Raw genomic sequence first — 22,718 nt, 5'->3', positions numbered from 1 at the left:
TACTAGAGGCTGGAAAAAAAAAAGGACACAAGACCTGAAGACTGCACTTAAATGTTGTGGAAGAGTGTATGTTGTTGTGTTTTTAATTGAATACTTCTGAATACTACTGTTTTGATCTAAACATATTTATTTTTATATAGTTCTACCTTGGGTAGATCAGGCTTTTAGGCTATTAGGCTTTGTTCTGCCATTCCAGTAGTAGATTGCTCTTTTAGGTAGTGATTCCATTCTCATTCTTGCAGTTAGTAAATGAGCTGACACATCTAGTCAGAAAGTGATCATAGCACTTATGGCAGTAAATTTGAGTTAGTGATCTCTGAATATAGAACCAGAGACGGCAGATAATTATGTATGTGTAACTACATGCAGACACTCAGGGATGTTGGACTGTCCTTCTCCAGACATGAAATGCAGAGAGGACTACTTGTAGTCAAAAGCAAATGCTATGTATTTGTAATGGGGTTGCTGACTCTTTTTTTTTCCTTGTTTAGAATGTTGTAAACAAAGGAAGTAGCTCTAACAAATGCCTATTATGGGATGCTATAACAGTAAGAATTAATGGCCATTTAGTCATTAACATAGCTTGAATAGAGGAGGAAGGAGTAATCAAACCCTGTAGTTTAGATACTTCTGAATTTTACTGGTTCTTTATCATAGAGTGGTTCTGAAGGGAGCTAGAATAGAACCAAAATCTCTTTTGGCTCAAGTTCATTTATTTGTTGTTTCTGTTGCCTATACAGGTAACAGTCTCATTAACACCACAATCACTTTCTAACTCTAGTCCTGTAAACACAGATGAGCTGATAGTCCGTATCAGCTAAGAATTAGTGTTTAAATAGTTTCTGTGGGATTGGAGTGAGCATTTACTTTCAATAGGGGGAACAAGCTGTCCAGGGAAGTGATGAAGTCACCTTTCATGAAGATAATTGAGGCACATGGGCATGGTGCTTAGAGATGTGGTTTAGTGGTGGACTTGTAGTGTTGATGGTTGGACTTGATGGTTGGGTATTTTCCAACCTAAATGATTCTACTAAACCTTTGAAATATGCCTTTGGAGAGAAGAGTTAAGGTTAAAAATGGAGCACCTGTCTGTAGCTTACAACGTGGCAGGTTGGTTTCTTATTTTGTTGGTAGGCTTTTACATAAATTAGTGTTATTTGCTTACCCGGGATAACAAATACTTAGTGCATCTGAATGGACGGTGCTTCTTGCTTCACAAGTCTTAGGAGAAGTGGCCGAGGGATCTGAGGTTATTTAGCCTAGAGAAAAGGAGGTGGGGTGGTGCTAATCGTGCTGTAGTTACCTTAAAGGAGTCAATAGCAAGGTGGGGGTCAGGCTCTTCTCCTAATTATGAAGTGATGAGGTAAGGAGAAATGGCCTCAAGTTGTGTCAGGGGAAGTTTGGTTTGGATGATTAGGAGAAATTCCTTTACCGAAAGGGTTGTGCAGTGTTGGAACAAGCTGCCCAGGAAAATGGTTGAGTTGCTATCCCTGGAGATAATAAAGAAACGTATAGGCTTAGGACTCAGCAGCATGATGTAGTAGCGGACTTCAGTACTAGATTAAAAGTTGGGCTAGATGATCTTAGAGGTCTCTTCCAACCTGCATGATTCTGTGACTGCCTTTTTTCACTAGATTTCTATAAGCCCATGAATCTTTGAAGGTTGAGGTGCTGTTGTGCTAAGTATCTGTGTACTAAATGAATCTACTTGCTATTTCATAGTTATTGAGAAGTTGTATCAGATGTCTGTAACAAACTAAACTCTATTTTTCCTCTTCATGGTAGATTGTATTGTTGTAAGAAACATTGTTCAGTTCTTGCAGTACAATAACTTCCTGAAAACATGTGCTTTTCTGTGAAGTCTAAGTGGCAGACACTAGTCTACAGTCCCACATCCTGTTCTGACATTAGCTTGAGTGTGGAGAAGGCATTAGCACCTACAGCTGTCCAACACCTCTGCTCTGTAAGATGAGTCAGCATAAGATTGCTGCTTTGATTACCAGAGCTTCAGTTAGGATGGAATTTTAAGAATAATTAGAAAAGCAGGTATTGTCAGATTACATCTCAGTAAATATTTAATTACAATACTTTATGTTCTTGCTATTGAGCTTTACCTACTTTCTCTCTAGATATTGATGAGTGCCAGTCTTCCCCTTGTGGATATGGTGCCACTTGTATAGATGAAATCAATGGATACAGATGTACTTGTCCCCCTGGAAGAGTTGGTCCTAGGTGCCAAGAAGGTATTTCTATATCTACTATCAACCTCTGCCCTAAAAAACTAATTGGGTACAATTTTCAATTGTAGTTGGTATAGAGTTTATATGCAATAATCTGAATAAGGAACAGGAGCAAGTTTTTTTTGTTTTAAATATGTGTAGCTTCAGTAACTGAGTTAAGTGTATGTTCCTATTTGTAGTGATTGGAATTGGAAAGCCTTGCTGGCTTAAAGGAATGACATTTCCTCATGGCAGCAGGTGGGATCAAGATTGCAACAACTGTCACTGTTTGGATGGCCGTATTGACTGCACCAAGGTAGGTATTTTGACCTGTTTTCTTTAATTCTTCTGGCTGAAACATACATCATACACAAGTTAGTGTATCTTCATGCACAAATTAGTCTTTTTTTCCATCTAAACTCTTGCATAGCATACCCACAAACATACCCACAAACTGTCCTTTTTTTGTGTGCAATGACTTCCTGTAAAAACAGTTATGGGATTGGCTTTATAATGATAAGTTATTGTCCTACCCTATACCTGCTAGAACAAGCTCTCTAGAAGCAGATGAGCAATTTTATTTTAATGCAGAAAAGTGAATAGGAATGGAATAATGATCCTTGAAATGATTTTAGAAAAAAAAAATCTCTGCCAAAGCTTTGCAAACATGGTGTTAGACCTTCCAATTCTGAGAAACCTTAATTCCAAGGTAAAGGACGTGGAGGAATAAAACCAGTTTCTTCAGCAGGCAATCTTTGCCTTTGGGTTGTCCTTCAGTAGATTTATGAATTGACTAATTGTAATCTTTGTATATTTATTATGGACTACATGTTTGTGGTTGTGACATAGAAGCAATATGACTAGCCTAAATGCAGACAGAACACATTAGTGTATGTGCTCCAGACCTTTCATCCATGCTGTGATAGCATATCTCAGTGGATTTGTGGTGCCTGTGCAGCTTTACATCACAGTTGGAGAAAAACAAGATCGGTGGTGCTTACAAGTTGTAAGGCTAGGTGGGTGGCTCGAGATGAGCGCTAATAGTACTTACGACAATGCCTCACCTGGCAGTCTCCCAAATGTTTCATTGGAAGCACCAGTTTAAAAACCTGGATCTTGTTGATCCGTTCAGCCTTCATGTTTCTTTATTAGGTAGGTATGCCCTGTAGGCTAGGAAATAACTATATCTTGCACTTAATAGTTTAAAAATACTATTTTTAGTCTCTTTATGGTGTTGTGAGTTTGAAGTTTGAGATGCCTTCAAAAGGGAACGGTACGTGATGGTAACTACAACTGCAGAAATATGCTTCCTGTTGTGGAGGGAGGCTTAAGGATGTGTATAGGGTGGCAGCATGCAGCTTTGAGGCAAACAGAAGTGGTGCAGTGATTACAACTTACTCATATTGTTTGGTTCTTTCCTGTGTCATGGAATGAATGTTCTCTTGCTGTTAATGGTGCTTTAAGAAAGCCATACGTTAATAAACAAATAGCTGTATAGCATTTTATAGACTTCATGAAGGTATACCATGAAGTGGAGTGGTGTTTGGAAGCTTGCTATCCCTCAGTAACTTCGGGGTGCCGGCATACTATTTTCTTGGAAGAGTGGTTGAAATGTCAGTGGTTCTAATGATCTTCATTAATTATCATCATTAATGTCTTCAGCATTCTCTAGCAGATACCAGTATAAATACTGAAGGGAAACAGAACCTTGTTGGAGGTTTTTATTTCTAGAATACAAAAAGCCTAGATGACTACCTTAAAGTCTGAACTTCTATATGAAGTTATGTGGGATTGATCTGGAAGCCCCTCTGGCACCAGTTTATTGGGTAATCTTTGCTTAGTTTACTCTTTAGTAAATACAAAACGTCCACTTTCTGAAAGAGCAACTCTATCGTCTACTAAGACTATAGCAATATAGAAATATGTACTTTTTGCAATCAGTTATAGATCATGACCATCTTAATGAATAGCTTATTTGATTTTGATGCATAAGAGCAATTAACTGTAACAGTACTTTTTTGTTCTGAATTTCTAGGTGTGGTGTGGGAAAAAACCTTGTCTGTTACACAAGCATTGGGATAATTCAAATAACCAGTGTCCCATGGGTCAAGAATGCCAGGAGAAGTATATGAAATGTTTTCAGCCACCGTGCACTGACTGGGGAGAATGCAGTGCCTCTGAACCTCTGCCTGCCAATATCAAGTGTCTACCTAATTCTGGATACTTGGACAATGACTGTGCTAGGATTACTTTAATTTTTAATGGAAACAAAGTCCCCCAGGTGAGAACAATTATTAATCAAGTATGGGAATATATGTAGGGATTTTTCCATGTTGGGGAATAGAAGATTAGTATTTATAACACAACTCCATGCTGTCATCAACTTGCAAATTTTATTGTTAGACTTCTGTTATAAATTTTGCTTTGCCTAAAGGGCAAGGTAAAGTTAGGGTTTTTACTGAATATATATTTTTTTTAATTTCAAAGAAATGATTTACTTACAGTACAAGATGGGCTTAGACTACTAGGACAGTCATACAAGCTCAACTTCTTACCCTTCATTCAAAAACTGTTCCTCACTTTTCTGCTGTTTCTTGCCTGCCTTATTTGTCCCCTTCATCAGGTCTCATTAACTGCAAAAACTGTGAAGGTGTTTATTTTTGTGCTAATTTTGACGAACTCATGCAATCTCCATTGCTTCTAACAGGGCACTACAACTGAAAATATCTGTTCTGAAATTCGGTATTTACCAGCTACTAGGACTGTTTCTAGGGACAGAACTTTGATAATATTATGTGATCTGTCATACTCCACAGAGAATGCAGTGGAAGTTGCTATTGTAAGTATGAGATGTGTGTGTATGTATGTTATTAGTTTGAGCAGGGGAAGAGGTTGTTTAAGCTTGTTTCACTTCAATACAGTTGTTGCAATCTGTGGCCTAGGCTGACTGTACCATGATTTTCTGACCCCATGGAATTTCCTATACTGCTAGATATCTGGAAGGTGACCACTATCTGCTAAAGTCATTCTGAGGACTAATTCAGCTTAAATTAGTGAACAGGTGCCTACCTGCTCTATCAAATCTTGGGCTTTTGACCTTTGCAGTGTGGAGATAGTTGCAGGTAGTTGGATTTGATCTTTGCAGTGTAAAGTGGTTGGTACTTGCCATCTAGTATGGCTGCTTCAGGATGTTCAGTAAGCATGTAAGTGTTAAGTTGAAGATGCAAGTTAAGTAGGTGAGAGTGATTGTTGCCATACTGAGCTAAAGATGTGCTTTAGAGGCATTTATAGCTCGGTCACTCAATGCTTCTCTATTGCGTAGCTTCCAAATAAAGAATTAATTTTCATATTAAATTGTTTTTCGAGGCAGAAGCTGGACTGTCTCTGCCAGTACTGTAAAGAACATGCTGAGCCATGATGCAAGAAGTAAACTGTATGGTATAAATAGAGCAGGCTGTTATTAGTCCAGGCTTCTATCTAGATAATCCACATATCTTGAAGTGCTTCGAACTATAACTAAGTTTAGCTCAGCAGTGTAAGTGACATGGAAGTCAGCTGCATTTTGAGATATGCTAGATTAGCAAGTAGGCATGTTACCAAGCCTGACATTGCACCTGCAGTTCAGATAAAGACATCCGTGCTGTTGCTACAGAATACTTGAAGGTTTCTAACTTCTGTCAGGTAAACTCAAGCCACAGAACTCAAATAAGATAATTGAATTTAAAAATTGCAGTGTTTTGCCTTGGTGACTGCAATAATTCTGTTTTTTTTTTTTCACCTTCCCTCTACTACCTTTTAGTCTTTTGTCCCACATCGAGATGAACAAGATAATAGTCTCATACAGAATGCTGCTAATACAATAGTGAATGCCATCACCAAGCGGCAAAACAGCACTGTTATGTTGGCAGTAACTGAAGTCAAAGTAGAGACCATAGTTGTTGGGAATTCATCATCAGGTAAGGTTCCAAATGCACTTATCCTGTGTGTGTTCAAGTGTTTTATATTCCCTACTGTCAGTACCTTGTCTCTCTGTGGGAAAATGGTAGACCAGGTTGTTTCTTCAATTGCTATTTCTAAATGAAGAGGAAAGTGGCTTTAAGATCAAGAGTCTGCTTCTGTGCTAGGCTAAACTTGATACCATGTTATGGATTATGTCCCTACCTGCTATTGCCACTATTTCTAACCCCATTTTCTATCCTAAGCATACCTTTCAGTAGATCAGGAGTTATTTTCTCATATCCTTTGAGTTTCCTACACTAACCTTAACCAAACCTCAGACCTTGGTGCTGCTGCACTACAGAAACTGAAGATGTGAGGTACTGAAAACATCATGGGAACAGGGGCAGATACAGTGTTATGCCAGGTCTCTTCTGAAGTGGTTATGTGCTAGCTTAATGGGAGTTAGATGTCTAGGATCTTTCAGTACTTGACAATGATAATACGAAACTTTGCTCTCCTTCATCATGTTTCTCAATAGTGCACAGCTGGTTTAAACTGTAATGTACGTTCCCCTTAACAAGGGCATGGTGTGATTGGAGATACCTTCATCTCTCAGTATTCTGTCCAAGAGATGTGTCAAAATGAACAGTTTTGCATGCCTGTGTTCCTTGCCCTTTTCCTGCCTGGGGGAGGCAGGAGAAGGTTTTGTGGAGGACCCTTGGTGGGCTGCAGTTGGATTAAAGGGCTTCAGAGTGGAAATCTTACAAATGTTGGAGACCCTCCCAACTTTCTTAGACCTCCCCAACATAATCTTCTGGAAGATCTTCCAACCATAGTCAAAACAATAAGTAAATTACCTGGTTCCATTTCCTTTGTGTTTTCCCTTTAGGGGAATGCCTTTCATCTGTTAAAGCCTTGGCAAACGTACTATTTCCGTAGCTCCTCTGAAGGAGGCTACTAGCTTTGTTCTTGTCATGAACGGAAATGGTATAGATGATAAAAAAAAAAAAAAAATTGAGCTGTGATTCTGACACACTTCAGCTTCTCTGTTCTGATGGTGCATTAAATTCTGGGGAAAGAGGGATGGGATTACTTTTACTCCTACATCAATGAAATCCAGAGATTCTCTGAGAAAGTGGGAAGTCTTTGACTTATTCTCAGTCACTAACCGTAAGATGTTTCTAGACTCATTTCACTGTGGATGCTCAACATTGACCAGTGGCTCGCAGTTCCTGAACTGGAGTCATGAAGAAGTAAACTATAGCCTGGTCTCTCATGGTCTTCAGTTTGGTTTGTTTTATTTTTACCCTTTAATTAGGTGTGGCAGGTTAAAATCTACCACAAAACATTGGTGCAAAGCCCTTTGTCTTTGAGACTTATTTCTGTGGGATGCTCGAGTGTCCAGATGGAGATGATTATTTAAATACTCATCTATTTCCCCTGGCTTAAAAAAATAAAATAAAAATATTCATTTGGAACTGATGGTGACTATTCTTTGCATAAGAATCTTTTTTTACTTGAAGCTGGTATGAAGAGCTCCTTTTCTTAAGTTATTCCCACCACCCACCACCACATTCATGGTTTAGACTGCTTATGGAAAATGGAGAGAGAATAGCAGTTACTGCTAAGAGCACAATCTTTCCCTAGAATGCTAAACTATGACTTTAAATCTTGTGAGTCAAACCACTTTCCTGGTTATTCATCTTCCTTTACAAGAAGGAAATGTTTGAGCATGTCAGATCCTGCATACCATCATCTTCACACTAGAATATGTTCAGAAGACATTTTAGAATTGGAATGAATGACCATGACATTGAAGCAGTTGCCTGTTTTGTACAGCAATTTGCAGGTTATTCTGTAAGCAGTTGATTCAAAACTGCAGACAATTTACATTTGGATTAGGGGTTGACATTGTAGTTTGGGCTGTGTGTGTCTGCAGAGCTGTTGAGCCATCCTGTCTGTCTCTACAAAAGCAAAGCACCTGATGTCTTACTACTTACAATGCATGAATTCTTGCTTAGCAAAAAAGGTATTCTGTTCTAGTAACAAATTCCTTGAAAAAGACAGACAAATGTCCAGCAGATGTAGATCTTCAGAAAGTATTTCCTAGAGGAATAATCCATATGTGTGGCTTGGACAACACTAATGGGATTTGTGATAGGGCACCTGGGAGAAAAGCAGTTGCATCAACTCCTTTTGCTTATTCATAGAGCAGTGATAACATTCTGAAAAAAAAAAAAAAACATTCAGGTAAGAGCTAGGTAATACCTAAATAATGGTGGACTTGATGGTAAGGAACTCTCCTGTCTGATAGGATACATAGTGTATTTCTGATGCAAATTCCAGTGCTATTTCTGGGGCAAATTAGAGGGATAATATTCTTCATTCTGCTTCCTTCCTACAAAAACAGGTGGGTTTTTTTTCAGTCATTACTGAGGTTTTCTGGGCCAACTTGGCTTGTGTACTTGCATGAACATGCTGTTTATGTAGCAAATTTGTCCATTCGAGGGAAAAGAAACATCTCAGGTGTTCCCCCCAGTCATTAAGCAGGGCAAAGTCTAACTACTGTTTTTGTAAAGAGCCTTTCTAGGTGAACTAGTGTATTCAGACATGCCGTTGTGCAGCAATGACATCTTCCTTTCTTCTAAAAAATCATTCTAGGACTAACCTAGAGTTACATATGGATATTTCTCTAGCAGCTGCTCAGTGCTGTGTAACTAGTTCCATTAACTCAAAACTTTTTTTTTATTTGCCCTCTAGATTATTTGGTTCCAATTCTTTGTGCGGTATTTAGCATTGTATGGCTGACTTGTATAATCATCTGTGTGTGGTGGACTCGGAAGAGAAGAAAAGAGAGAGAAAGAAGTCGTCCTCCCAGAGAAGAGGGTGCCAATAACCAGTGGGCGCCTTTGAATCCCATAAGAAATCCTATAGACAGATCTTACAGTAACAAAGACATTCGTTATGAATGCAAAAACTTCATATCTCCTCAAAAAAGAACTTGTGATGCAGTAGAGGAGTATGTAGAGTATGAGGAAGAGGAGGATGAAGAGGAGGAAAGAGATGAGGAAATGGACAAATTCCTCTCTCACAAACTCGCAAAGCCTTTGCCAACAAAGGCATCTGATACATCAGAGAGCAGTCCAGTAAAGAAATCCCATCAAATAGGCAAAATGGACAACAGATCTGTAAAAAATGTGAATGCATCAAACTTTGAAGGCAGTAGAGACTAATCTGTATTTGGAATGTAGGCAGACTGCGCCTACACTTACTGGGGAGGGGAAAAATTGACATCTCCACTTTGCATCAAGGACTAAAAATATCTGGAGTCAAATGTTCATAGTTTCTTTATTTTGCGTAAAAAAATAAATAAAAATAATAATAAATAAAATTTATTTTGTTTCTTTAGCCTTGTATAAATTATTCAATGACTGTCAGATGAAAAAATGAGTAATCTTTGATAGTTGCTATTTTTGTAAAGTTTACTTATAATACACTCGCTGTGTGGCAGAGGAGAGGTTGTATTTTCAATATGTGTAAAGTTTATTACAAAAGACTGTACACTGTTTACAGAATGTATTTCTTTTTATTACTTGCTCTAATTTAATGGTGGCTTTAAAACCTCCTGGTTGAGGAAATTGTGAACTTTAAACTGCTTTCTTGACTTTGAATCTCTATTAATGGCAGCTCACTGCACTTGTTACGTTAGTAGCTTCTGTAAGATTTTTTCCAAATTTGCCTTACACACTTTGTAATAGGAACAAAAAAGAAATTATAGAGATCTTTCAACTGTGGTTTAAAAGTGGCCTTTTTATTTCTGTTGAATTCCTTTAGAATTGCAGTATTGAAGCATGTGACAAGTGCCTTGAGATTAAACTTTTTCTATAGCAACTGTCAAAGACTGCCATATCAATATAGTAAAATTGTGAGAACTCTCAGTTCCCCAACTGACACAGTTTATTTTCTAATAGTGAAAGTGCTTTTTTGTAAATATGTACATATTAAATGAATCACTCTGTATATTTGATTTAATAACTTAAATATTTTGGTCTTTTTTTTACATGTCATTCCTTTTAATTTATGTTGCAGAAAAAGGAGGTTTTATGGCAGTTTATAAGACATTTTTTTGGTATTATGTCCAGATTAGAAAATGATGTTAATACAATCAATGTTAGGAATCTGTTGGTCATTTGTATTTACATAGGAACATAACCACTTACATGTAAATAGATCCAGAAATGTTTGTTTATCCCCATGTTCAGCCCATCTCAAGAACACTAACGGGTGCATCTACTGTACAGTACCAACATAGTGAGGCATTGTTTTTTCTTTTGTGAATATGTTAATTACATGTGGTATTACTTTTTTGCGTTTAAATACAGGCCTAATGAAGGGAACAATATTTTCCTCAATCTTGTTTCTGTTGTGCTTTATTCATCTTTCGCTCTAAAGTAAAAAAAAAAAAAAAAAAAAGGCTGGCAAGCTCAGAAGGTGGGAGTACCTCATTAGAAATGGTTATTGTAATGGAAGGCTCATGCATTTTTTTTTAGGCTTTATTATTGCTATTAACTGGGCAAACTGTACATTTATTTTAATTACTGAAGAAGCATAACACTACATACACCTAGTTACCCTACCAGTGAGAGGAGCGGATGTTTGAGAGTGTAAACTCTGGCCCATGAACAATGTAAACATGAATGTTTTGAAATCAGTTATTTTATACAGGAACACACAATTTGCTTTGCAGGATCTTCTGTTTTAGTACATTTTTGTTTGACATGTTCTTAAAAAAACTTTCAGAAAAGAAACTATTTATTAAAGCATTTTATAATGATGTTTGTTGTAACTTTTTTACTTGTGCTGAATATTCAAAACTTATTTTGGTAACCTGGTTTAGGAGTTAGTTTAGAAAAGGGTACTATCCTTCTCATGTTCCCCAGTATAATCCTAAGTATTTAAACCAAAAACACTTTTTTTCTGCTACTCTTGTAACTTTTTGTACTGTAATGCTGCTGTCTTCCATAATCTAATAAAATGATTCCCTCATTGTGTGTAAGATACTTCACATTGTGTTTGCTTTGGTTACTTGAAGCTCTGATCTGATGAGGCAAAATGAACGAGGAGTGAAAGTCCTCGTTTAGTACCTGGTACTTCCTCTAACCTTCGCTTATGGCCTTTGTTCGTGTTGGTATTTCCTGAGCCAACTTGGCAGTGTTGTCCTTTGCCCACTACTACACGAGTAGCCCTTTGTGTAGGAGGTGGTCTAGAGGCATAGGCACCTTTACTACTTAAACTGGGACTCTCTGTGCCCCTTGCAGAGTACGGCAGCTTGTTTTGCTGGCAGCTATTGCCCATGTGCCTTTCTAGAAATGGCTCTCCTCCCAGCTGCTGAGCAGAAGCCTGTCTAGTGGTATCGGTTTGCTTCCTTGGGTGATAAGAGGGCTGTCAAGCATGAAACAGCTTGAAGCACTCTTGCCAAAGTGATTTGGATTTTAACTAACTCCTTTCTATATTCTGCAACCATTCAAGCTCTAGTCTTCTCATGCTCCAGTTTTAATTAACTAGGTCTATGCCTGTTTCTTATGGTGATTAAATGACTTTTATGACAGAAAAATCTACATGAAAGCTGAACTTTTGTACAAGGAGATATGGAATATAACTACTGATTTTTTTTTTTCCTATTAGCTACCAACCTCAGAAACAGCATCCTAGAGACTAGCAGACAGTTTTTATTTCAATCATCATAGCTTTTTCATTATTTTCCCTAAGGTTTTCCTTAGGGTATTGGCTTGTCTTTATTTTGATGAGTGAGAGCTGTTTCTAAGCTCTGAGAGCTGTTTTTTAAGTTCCTGGGTACAAAGTCAGTTCTCAAGTCTTATCATTACCTTTGATTTCCAAGCTTCAAATATCTGTCTCCTGTCCTTGAAGAAAGGCTGATAGAGTCATGCAAATCCAAAGATGAGACAAGGAACCAACACTTTCACAGCTATGACTTTCTAAAATCACCTTGGAAAAACCTAGTGACAACTATTAGCTCCCTAGCAATAGTGGTAGCAATGAAACTTGTCATTCTGTAGGATTAACTGCTCTGTGAGGCTGCAGTATTTGTGAGTACCTCCTGCAGAGAGGAATCTTTGATACCACGTACTTAAGACAGCTGAGAGAATGCTTCTTGTCAGGAGGTTTTTACATGAATGCAGATAAATGTAGTGGGTGTTACTGTTGCAGGGAAAAGGAGAAATAATAGATCAAACTACGTATAGTACGGCTGTTGCTGTTGTGCAGGAGTGAGCTGGCTCACTGATCCTGAAGATGCTAGCTCTGTTTTTTAATATATTATTGAAATGATAAATAAAGTAACTGGGTGACAGTTTGATATCAGTACCTGCAGTTGGCTCATCAGCCATTCTAACCAAAGGGTCCGAGCGTCCGCTGATGGCTGGTATCAGCCCTCATGAAGGTTCCTGACCCTGACCCTTGCTCCCATATGGCTTTGTGAAACCAGAATGAATATCAGTAGTGCTTGTTTACCTGCCAAAACCAAGAGTTATTTCATGCTACCCTCATGTGGTGACCAGCACAAGCTATGTAGCCTGGGGTGAATAAAATAAAATGATGAAGAAGATGAACAAAAAGTAAACCGACTTGTAGATTTTACCAAGACTTTTTACAGATTTTATTTTTATGCTGCTCTTACGTTAATTGCATACCTTCCCCCCGTGCCTTATGCATCCTTACTCTGTAGCTTTGTTTCTTTTTGACTTTTTACATGAGGTGTTGAACTTGTGCATCTCAACTTCTTGCTGGTGCAGGTATTCTCAGGTGTGCTAAGCATTGCATTACTCCTGAAAGAGCTGTTGCAAGAACTAAATAATGAGAACAACTTAGAAACAGGCACATTTGAGTTTTTTTCTAAACAACTTATGAGTAGTTACAGGCTAGCTTTGCTTTTTCAATGCTCTCCGATGCTAATCTGAAACACTTGGTGAGTTTGATCCTTTTGGCTGTTTTTTGTTCTCCACTGGACCATGTAATTAGTCCTCTTGGGATCAAACCGTGCTTGGATGGAAAGTTAACTTGTATAGCAAAATAACTCAGTGCTTCCCCCATATGCTTTTCGGGAACAACCTAGAAGCTGAAAGGCATTTCAGTTGCTTCCTTGAAAGCTGCAGAGAGCATTAGTTGCAGTGCTGGTTGTGAAGTAGTTTAGGGATAAGGGGCTAGGGGTAGCATGGAGTTAACTTGTGTGGGAATTGAGTTTGATTCAATGAGGCTACAGGTGCAGCCTGTCTCATTGGTTTTGGGTGCTGATGTGCTATTGTCCTTGGGATGCAACAGAGACAGGATGAGCCTGAAGAAGAGTTCTCAGATGTGTAGTAGCATGGCAGTAACCTGTAAACCTTCCTGGGTAGCTGGACTGCCTGATGTGGGGATGCTAGCTGTGACTTTCGTGGGATTTATTGTGTGGGAGGAGGTTGGTTGTTGAGAAAGGAAAACTAGCAAAGCCAATGGTAAAGTTGGTATTGGGGTCATTCCTAGTAGGAATATTGGTTTGGAAAAATTATGTGAATCTTGCACTTCTTCTGTTTGGTACTTTTAAAGTATTCTCTTCCTACATAGCCTCTTGTATTTTGTTTATCGTGCCTTAGAATAAAGAACGGACATGTAAAACAGTAAAGGAACAAAAGGTCCTCTTCAGAATGAGTTAAGACTAAACACTTTCCATGCTCATGCCTTTTCTAGCACCCATTCTTACACACGCAGCATCTCTATACAGATGTCTGTTTAAAAGTGATTGTTTTCATCATGACAGGGACTTAAACTAAGTGCAAAAAATCTCTTCAAACACTTAATTGTAAGCATCTGCCTACAATCAAATGCTCATAAATGACATAAGCAATATCCTTAACTAGGATGTCTGTTTCTACAAGCATTGCTAGCTTCATGGTCCAACGGGTAAGTTTTTCACTTGCAGTGTTCAGTAAAATCTGTGGGTAAGAGGGAAGGACTCCAAGTTGTTTTGCAGAGAATCAGCATGCTTTGCACAGGGTGTGTAATTTCCCAAAGACTGAACAATGCTATTTGATGACTCCTGTAGCTAGTAGTAAGTCCCAATGGTTCCCTGGTCCTGTAACTATGCGGAGTGTAACACATCCTTCTCAACAGATACACTGCAATATCTTTATGAAAGGACTATGTATGTCAACTAGTCAGAAGGGAAAACGATCACGTCTCTAGAAATTCAAGTGTGGAACTCTTTCCCTCGTGTGATCTGAACAACAAAACAAAAACTGTTTTAAAAGTTTCTATGTGGGGAAAAATAGTCATGGAAACCTTAAATAGTGTCTAGGAGGCTTTGTATTTTTGTTCATATTAATGATATTCCATTTACATTGCTCTTTATAACCACAAATAGATGCAAAGAATATCAGCGTTTCTGAAATCCAAACTAAACTTTCCCTCAGTGCTGGACAAGGCAGGAGGGTGACTGGTGTAAATGTGACAATCCTGTAAGGATGCAAGACCCCAGCCAGGGAGTCGTGCTCTGCTTTCTGGCTATGGGCTCCCAGGAGAGACTATTGCTTTCTAATGTTCTGTCCAAAAAATAAACCCACAAACCCAACCAAATGCAAATCCTTTTTGCTCTGTTGGGTGGGGAGAGACTTGTTAACTTGTAGATCTGTCTCAGCTGCTACCCTATCTGTTCTCCCACCCATCTGAAGGAGTCTCGGGTTGGAGGGGACTTCTCCCTGTGGCAGATTTGCTGTGCCGATAGGCTGCGTATGAAAGAAGGGTGAGCAGGGAGCTGTGGAGCAGGTTTGGAAACTGCTGTGGCAGCGGCATGCGTAAGACCCTTTGAAGGCTAGGCCACCTGGCTGGAAGCATACTGATGGGTGTAACCCCACCTACTAATTAACAAAACGCTATCTGTGGGTGGAAGTAGAGTCAATGAACAGCTGTACAGGCTCAGATCAAAGGTCCACCTAGTCTAGTATCCCATTTCCTGCAGTGGCCAGCAGAAGAGGCTTAGGGAAAGCACAAGAAAGCAGCAAATACGGTGTGAGCCCTTCTCATCCCCACCCAGCTTCTGGCAATCAGTGGTTTAGAGGCTTCCTGGGCCAGAGGTGTTTGATAGTCATTTCTTCTCCATGGCATCATCTCATCCCCTCTGTGCTTTAGGCCTCCACAACATCCTGTGGCAGCGTTCCACAATGGCATTGTGAATTAGGAGCAAATACTTCTGCTTGTTGTGAACTTGTTCCCCAGTAAGGTGCTGTGAATATAGCAAGCAGTTGTTCCCTTTCCCCCTGTCTCCACAACATTTGGGATTTATAATGCCGACACCCCTATGCCTTGGGATTCAGAGTCCCAGCCTCTTTGGTTTCCATATCAAGAGATACTTTTGCACATCTCCAACCATCTGTCCTGGGAAAGCTCTGCACCGTTCTAAGTTGTGATCTACCACCTGAGTTGGAATGACCAAACCAAACAGCATCAGACATCTGGGCACCCCACACGTATCAGCACTGTTCTCTACTTCATTCAAATATTTTAATAGTCAGAGGTGGGCTATTTACATGTGGCCCCCACTGGCACTGCAGATGATGCTTCCAGAGCTCAGCAATTTGTTGACTTCCCTTTGTTAAGCAGGACTAAGCACTCTGCATTTCCTTGCCTCCACTCTGCTTCTTGCATCTAGACAGCTTTCCCCAGCTCCCTTGCATGTGATGGAGTGGGAAAGCAAAAAAAGGCCCCCAGCAGCTGAACAAAGATATAATACTTGTGCAAGGCCAGTCGCTACAGTCCTTTGCACTTGCAGAATTAGCGCAGAAACAAGACAGTGGAGGCAGAGGAAAATCTCCATGCTGGAAAGGCAGAGCCATGCAGCATGGCACTGGTTTATCCATTCAATGTTTAAACAGCCAATAAAGCACGCCTCAAAAGTGGGGTGTCCACAGCCCCGCATTCACCAGGCCAAAATGGGCCCATGCACATGGCGCTGTGCTGCACCGACTGCCTTTGTGGTTTGCAGTTGTAGGAGAGGCAAAATGCATGATCTCGGTGAGAAGGAAGCGGGTGGGGGGGAGGGTGGCTGTCACCCTGTGCCCTGCCCTGGGCAGAAATGCAGTGCTATAAATCTTTTTAAGCGGTATATGATAGCTGTTGGAGAGAGGGGGGATCGTCCATCCTTTTGTGCCTGTGTTAGAAGCAGTCCCAGAACTGACCTTGCCATGGATTAGAAAATTGAGGTCCAGTTTGCGTCCATTTCTCCTTTTGCGATGTGGTTTATCTAGCTCTTCCCTCTTTGGTGGTCCCTTTGCTGATATATGTCTACATGGCTGGGCTACAGTCCCAAATCCTCCATACATTACTTAGGAGGAGGTATAAGGGGTCATGAGAAAGGGCCTTTTGGTACACAAACACCAAGCCAGACTACACAGGAGATGTGCTGGCCAGCCTTTGCTCTGGCCAAGGTGATGTCCTGGCTGAAAACCCCCGAGCAGGGCTGACCCCTCTGTAGGACACCAAGAGCTCAACCGCTGCAGCACCATCAAATCTCCACTTCCCAAAAACCAAAGGGGGAGGCGCAGCAGCATTTTGATAGGAGGCAGAGTAAGTCCTTGTTGGAAATAAATGTTTGGGCGAGTTGAACAGTGAGGGCCTGGTCTTCCCACACCCCAGAGGGCAGCTGCAGGAGTCCTGGCTGCAAACGCGGTGGCACAGGGACAACGTTTGCATGCAGCCCCGAGGCGCCAGGGACGCTTGGCTGGGAGGTGCTCTGACAGCCCGCTGACATCGCTTTCAGTACTGATAAACCCGCGAGGTTATCTCAAGTGCAGCCATATCCTCTAGAAAAGCCAGGAGGAGAACCTACTTTGCAGTGTGTCACCATGGATAAAAACCTGCTAATGAGCAGCCGCGGTGGGAGTGGAGACCCAGCACCTTCTAGGGGCATCGCGTGGGAGCAGCCTGCGTGTGCGGGTCCCGTGGTGAAATGCAGTGGAGGGACAACATGGCCAACATTTTCCAGCCTGGGTGTTTAAATTTTCCTCTATATTTAGTCCCCTAAATGAGCGCTTTGATTTGCAGTGTTTCCAAGCACCTGCTGCTCCCATTGACTCTCTGGTGGTCTATATGGGTCCCAGCAATCCTCAGAGCTAAGCTGCTCCATCTACATGCCTAAATTTGGGTACTTGGGTTGGAAGCTGCGGGTGCTATATTCTGCTGGGGTTTGTGTTTCTCCTGCTGTAGGGTATGGTGCTAAACTGGGGTTTGTGGTCTAAGTGTTTTCAAAACTTGAGCTGCTTTGATTTCCTGGCTTTTGGTTCAGCTTATCTGAGTTGATTAATTATGTATCGGAGCAGAGAGCAATGAAAACTTCTGGAAATGAAAACTGAATGAGGACAGGCTACTTTTCTGCAGTGTCAGGTGCTCGATGTGTGCACAACTCTGCCACTGCAGCCACTTTCTCGAGCAGGGAGATGCTCTTCACGCTCAGCCACCACAAATGTGGGTGCAAGGGGAGCAGTGCAAATGCTGAGCTCATGCTCTGAGAGCCACCATCCCGATGCCCAGGTGCCCAGCCAGCTGTGACAGTCCCACGGGACACGACCTCTTAAGGATCCCTGGTCTGGAACAGTGCATAAATATTTCTGCCTCTTGTGCTCCATTCCAGGGCAGGTAATTTGTGAATCTAGGTAAGCACTGGTAAGCATGTCCACAATTCTGTCTCCTTGTAATATCCTGTTGTTGCTTTCCAGAGAAAAATACCAGCAGACATTCAAGGTTACTTCCTTGGCATGGTCTGTGTGTTTCAGCCCTGATTGTATCTGCGCTACTGAGACATTTCCGGACATGCTCTATCTCCTCTGCTCTTGCATCACAAGTTGAGCAGTACCTTTGCATGCTTTACTGCAACAGACCTTCTGTCCTGGCCATGGCCCTGCCTGTCTTTCAGAGGCTTGTTTCCAGCCACATTCCCTCCTTTCTGCTACTGCCACTTGCCCAGATTGCTCCTCAGATACTTCTTCACGGTGCTTGATAGAGGCTGGATGTTGAGGCAAGTCTTCTCCCAAAGCAGGAGATGAAGAGAGACAAGGATGATGAGATGCCCACACACAGGAGCTGGAAAGGTCCATCAACTTTCTTGCTTCAGGGTAAATGACGTCTCTTGAAGATGGTTTTACAAGCCACTCTCTCCTTGCAGGTTGACTGTTCCAAAGCTGCCTCTGGGCCACATGGCTCTAGTTCTCTTGGTGGGAAACCCCAGGGCCCTTGTGCACCTGGCTCCTTGGCCTGGCACTGCTCCCATATCTCATTCAGACCCTCCAAATTGTGCATCCGTGTTTGCTTTTCTTCCTTGCTCCAGGATGCTTCTGCCTTGAGATTCATTAAGGAGATGTCTCCATTCCCAGGCCTGGGCTTTGGCAGCAGGGTCTAGCCCCCAGCACAGAGCACGTACGGTGCGTGATGCTGCAGATGAAAGCTGCTGCTTGTTTACAAGCTTTCATCAATTAGAAATCATTTGCTGCTCACATGCTGTATTTAAAATTTTGTGTTTAAGTCAGCGCTGGTGATTTAGGAGTGTCTGCTTTTTTTTTTTTTTTTTTTTTTTTTTTTTTTTTCTGAGATACATATGATAATTCCCCTCACCTGTTAAAGATCTGTTGCATTAAAAAAGTCACGTGTTTTTGTGCACTTGTTTCATTTCACCTTTCCATGGATGGAATTGTTGGGAACTTCTTAGCCAATTTTCAGCATGAATTTAGGAAACTCCAGGTAAGCCCAAGATGATCAAAATTCCGTGCCATAAAGGTGAACTGACCCAGCAGACTTCCAGGAAGGAGGAGCACACCCACACCTGCACTTCTCCTTACTAAGTCCATCCTACCACAATCTTCCCTGTAGTATTCCCCATAGTAATATTTCTCTGTCCATCCACTGCATTTTTATGACATTCAGAGTTTGCAGAGATGAAAATGGTTTTTCCAATGACTATGAGCTGGGATGCTGATAGATGTTTTCCCACATAGGTGTCTCTTTCTTCCATACTCCTGGACTTTCCCTGTATTTCATACTTTAGCCAAGGGCCAAACGCTGACCCTCTTTCCTACTTCCACAGCTTGGAAGTCACCAGAATCATTCATGATTTTCTGCAAAGTGTGTAATTTTTTTTGTTGTTGTGCCTTTCATAAGTTTTAGAACAATTCAAATGAATTTGGGGATGCAGTCAGGAAACATAATCTCGAGTAAGATATAAACAAGAAAGTCAAGTCCTTGTTGTATCTTCCGTACTATTTCCATCACCAGTGTATTTCCTCTCTCAAATTGCCTCTCTCCAGAGTCACACTCTGCCAGAGATAACTAGGTGGCGGTGAGTGAAGAAAGGAGCGGCATTGTCTGCAGCTTTGAACCATGAATAGCCCTTGGAAAAACAGCACCAGAGAGAGATACAAGTTCACGTTGATAAAGCGGGTTGCCAAGTGACCGAAGGCTTGATCCCCTTTCACTGAAGTCAGCGGCACACTCCCACAGACGTCACTTTTATCACCGCTCCCAGCCCATCTTGGGCAGCGTCCTCCACTGCCACCAGGGCCCAACGTGGCTGAGCATGGCCAGGGGACTTCTGTGGGGACAGGGCTGGCTCAGCGTGCCGGGGCCTGCTGGGGTATCTATCCTTCTGCTGATCCGTGGTGGCAGCCACCCACAGGAAGCCAGGTGGCTTAGCTCAGGTTCAGCATGGCTGGCACGTCCCTTGGCTCGTTGTTGAAGGAGTGAGCCCACACATGCATACATACATTATATGTATGGATATCACCTCCCGGGGACCTGCCGCCGGGCCCTCACTGTGTGACAGCAAGGCACAAGGCAGCTTGAAGCCATTTTGGTCACTCCCTCTTTCCCCACCAGCCTTTTCTGCCTGCTTGGTGCACAAGACACGAAGCTTTCGGGCGGCCTTGCAGCACGGTCACTCGCTGCTGTCATCGAGGCCATTTGTCAAAGCCCTGCCTAAAGTCGGCCCACAAAGGGAAACCGCTGTATTGCGATGCCTCCAAGGGGGGCTCGATGAATAGCTGAGCTGCGACGGCCTAATGGGCTTGGGGGGGGTGGGAAATGGGACCGGGCACGGCAACAATTCACCGGGAGGCGTTTGGGGAAATGTTGTCGCAGCGATGAGGAGCGCGGGACGGAGCAACAATGGCTGCAGTTTACATTGTGCTGCACCGGCGCTGTGATCTGCTGCCAAGATCAACCCGGCAGAGAGGAACTGAGGAATAACACGAATGGTGTGGCAAGAGAGATACCCTACAGCATATCCTGCTCACTCTGCCTTCGCCTTTGAGTCAGGAGTGAAATATTGGAGCCATTGTGATGAAGCGAGGCTTAAAAGTAGAAGGAAAAATCACTGTGGTTTTTTGTTGTTGTTTTTCCAAGGGGACATTAATTGTTTTTAAGTTGTGCTACTTCTAATTTGAGTCAAGAAGGAAAACACTTCAAGGTATTGAAAGGGCCAGAAAACATTTCACTCATCAGCTGTGGCATGAGGGCTGCTGCTTATCTCCATTGCCATAGTGATGCTGCTGCTCTGGCTGTTCCTGATGGGCTTCATGCTGTTCCCCACCTCAGGGTCTGTGCTTAAAATCCTTTCATAGGAGTCCTGGTTAAGACCACAAGCCCTGCAAGAAAAAAGTGCCTAAGTCAGCTTTGGGGTTCTGCTTCCCTGACAGTGCTGCATGAGGGAACAGAGTGGTGGAGGCAGGGGTCTCCAAGGCAAAAGCTGGAAATTGTGCTCTCTCCTGCACTAACCAAACCCTGGAAGGAAAGTCTGGGGAGTTACAAAGCTTACATTTCTCGTAGCATTTTAACCTCTCTTATTTATTTGTTTGTTTGTTTATTTTTATTTTATTATTTTGTTGTTGTTATTACGGCGGTTGGCTTATAAAGCTCACAGGTCCCTGGATGTTCAGAAATCTGCTTTTACATTAATGTAGGGTGAAGCAGACCATCATTAGAGCTGCTCACAGGGGATGGCTGTGGATGGCTTCCAGCCCAACCCAGACCTGCTGCTGCCCTTCGATGAGTGACTGCTGCCCCACAGGACAGGGCTGCTCCCTACAAGGCGAACACTGTGCTGATTTGTATAAATATAGCACACCGCATTCTTGTCTGAGTTTACCAAATTCAGCCCTTTCCCACTGGCAGACTGTGAGAACCAGGAGGGTCATAATTTTAATGGCCCGAAGGAATTGCTAAATCTGGATAAGCCCAGATATTCGATCACTCAGCTCAATAACTTGAGTTCCAGAGGTTGTTTCACTAGGGCTCAAATTGCTTGGCAGACAAGGAGATGGAGTACCTGATTCTCTTTGCCATGATAATTGGATGCCACCATTGTTCAGGTTTGTGCTTTCCTTCTGGTTCAAATAGGCTTGACCCTAAGTCTCGGACCACTTATGCCTTTGCTAATGTTAAAAATCCTATTAGCACTAATGTGTGTGACATAATCAAGTTATCTCTCAGTCCTCCGTACTGAAATTAAAGAGAGACTCAAACTCTAAACAAACTGCCTCTGAGGTGACCCCTCCTCCTCCTCCTTGTATTGCTGCTGTGCTTTTTACATCCATGCCGGGTAGAGTATATCGCCGATAGTCAACATCAGAAAACATTTAGAAGATAGAAAAACAGCCTCCTATGGACAAAATATCCAAATGGTGTTCAGAGATGGCACGTCTTGATAAAGGTGATGAAAACACAGCATGGGGGCAGAGAAATTGCTCAGGGCCTGGTCCACCATGTGGACGGGAGCTGGCATTTCTCCTGACCTGCATCCCTGGCCAGATGGGACATGTCTGGTGGTAGCACTACGAGAAGCCTTCGGAGACACGGGGTGTGCCATGTGCTGGAGGAGCACACTGACTCAAATGCAGGCTCCAGTCATTAGCACAGTGGCTTTTTAAATGCCCTTAAAAAGGAAAAGGAGAAAAACACCACAAAGCCCACATGGAAAAATGGGGCACCATCTGAAATCTGGACAATTCATGACAGGCTTGTTTTTTAGGCCCCAAAGCATGTGGGGAAGTGCTCAGCCTGCCCTTACTCATCAGTGCCCTTGAGCCCATGCCCAGCTGCAAGCACAGGGGAGAGCTATGGCTGAAAATGAGCTTTTTGCAGTGTGCAGGAGGGCCCAAACCACAGCAAAACGACTGCTCTGCAACTGTTCCCAAGGGCTGAATCTAGAGTGAAGAAGCTCAGGAGGTAGGACTTTGCCAGAGCAGCTCACTGGAGAAAGGGGTTTCCTTTCCATGGCACTTTCTTTAGCTCAGCACCCAAAGAAAGCCTCCTGTGCACCCTTCCCTCTCCATGCAGCAAGCAATGCAGATGGTCACTGTCCTACTTCCCTCCCATGGCAAAGCAGGAACAGAATCTCACATTGGTAGAAACATATGACACTTCTTTGCATTTCCTATCAAAAATTCACCTGAAATTCCTACCATGAGCAGAATCCACCCCCCAAAAAATGCCTCACCCACAACCTGCAGAGAAAAACCCAAGCCATCA

The 22,718-nt window shown here is 42.1% G+C and overlaps 1 protein-coding gene across 1 annotated transcript in view; it reads left to right on the top strand.

The window, feature by feature from the left end:
* Positions 1-11,218, top strand: part of JAG2 (jagged canonical Notch ligand 2) — a 68,319-nt gene extending 57,101 nt beyond the window's left edge. Inside the window, exons 22-27 of the mRNA XM_035327596.1 lie at positions 2,130-2,243; positions 2,420-2,535; positions 4,255-4,500; positions 4,927-5,058; positions 6,019-6,175; positions 8,919-11,218. Coding sequence (XP_035183487.1) covers positions 2,130-2,243; positions 2,420-2,535; positions 4,255-4,500; positions 4,927-5,058; positions 6,019-6,175; positions 8,919-9,391 — 1,238 coding nt within the window. The 3' untranslated portion in view covers positions 9,392-11,218. The remainder of the gene's footprint in view (positions 1-2,129; positions 2,244-2,419; positions 2,536-4,254; positions 4,501-4,926; positions 5,059-6,018; positions 6,176-8,918) is intronic.
* Positions 11,219-22,718: the final 11,500 nt, after the last annotated feature.

This window comes from Oxyura jamaicensis, chromosome 5, assembly GCF_011077185.1.
Source record: "Oxyura jamaicensis isolate SHBP4307 breed ruddy duck chromosome 5, BPBGC_Ojam_1.0, whole genome shotgun sequence".
NCBI lineage: Eukaryota > Metazoa > Chordata > Aves > Anseriformes > Anatidae > Oxyura > Oxyura jamaicensis.
This window is presented reverse-complemented; position numbering and strand designations above follow the sequence as displayed.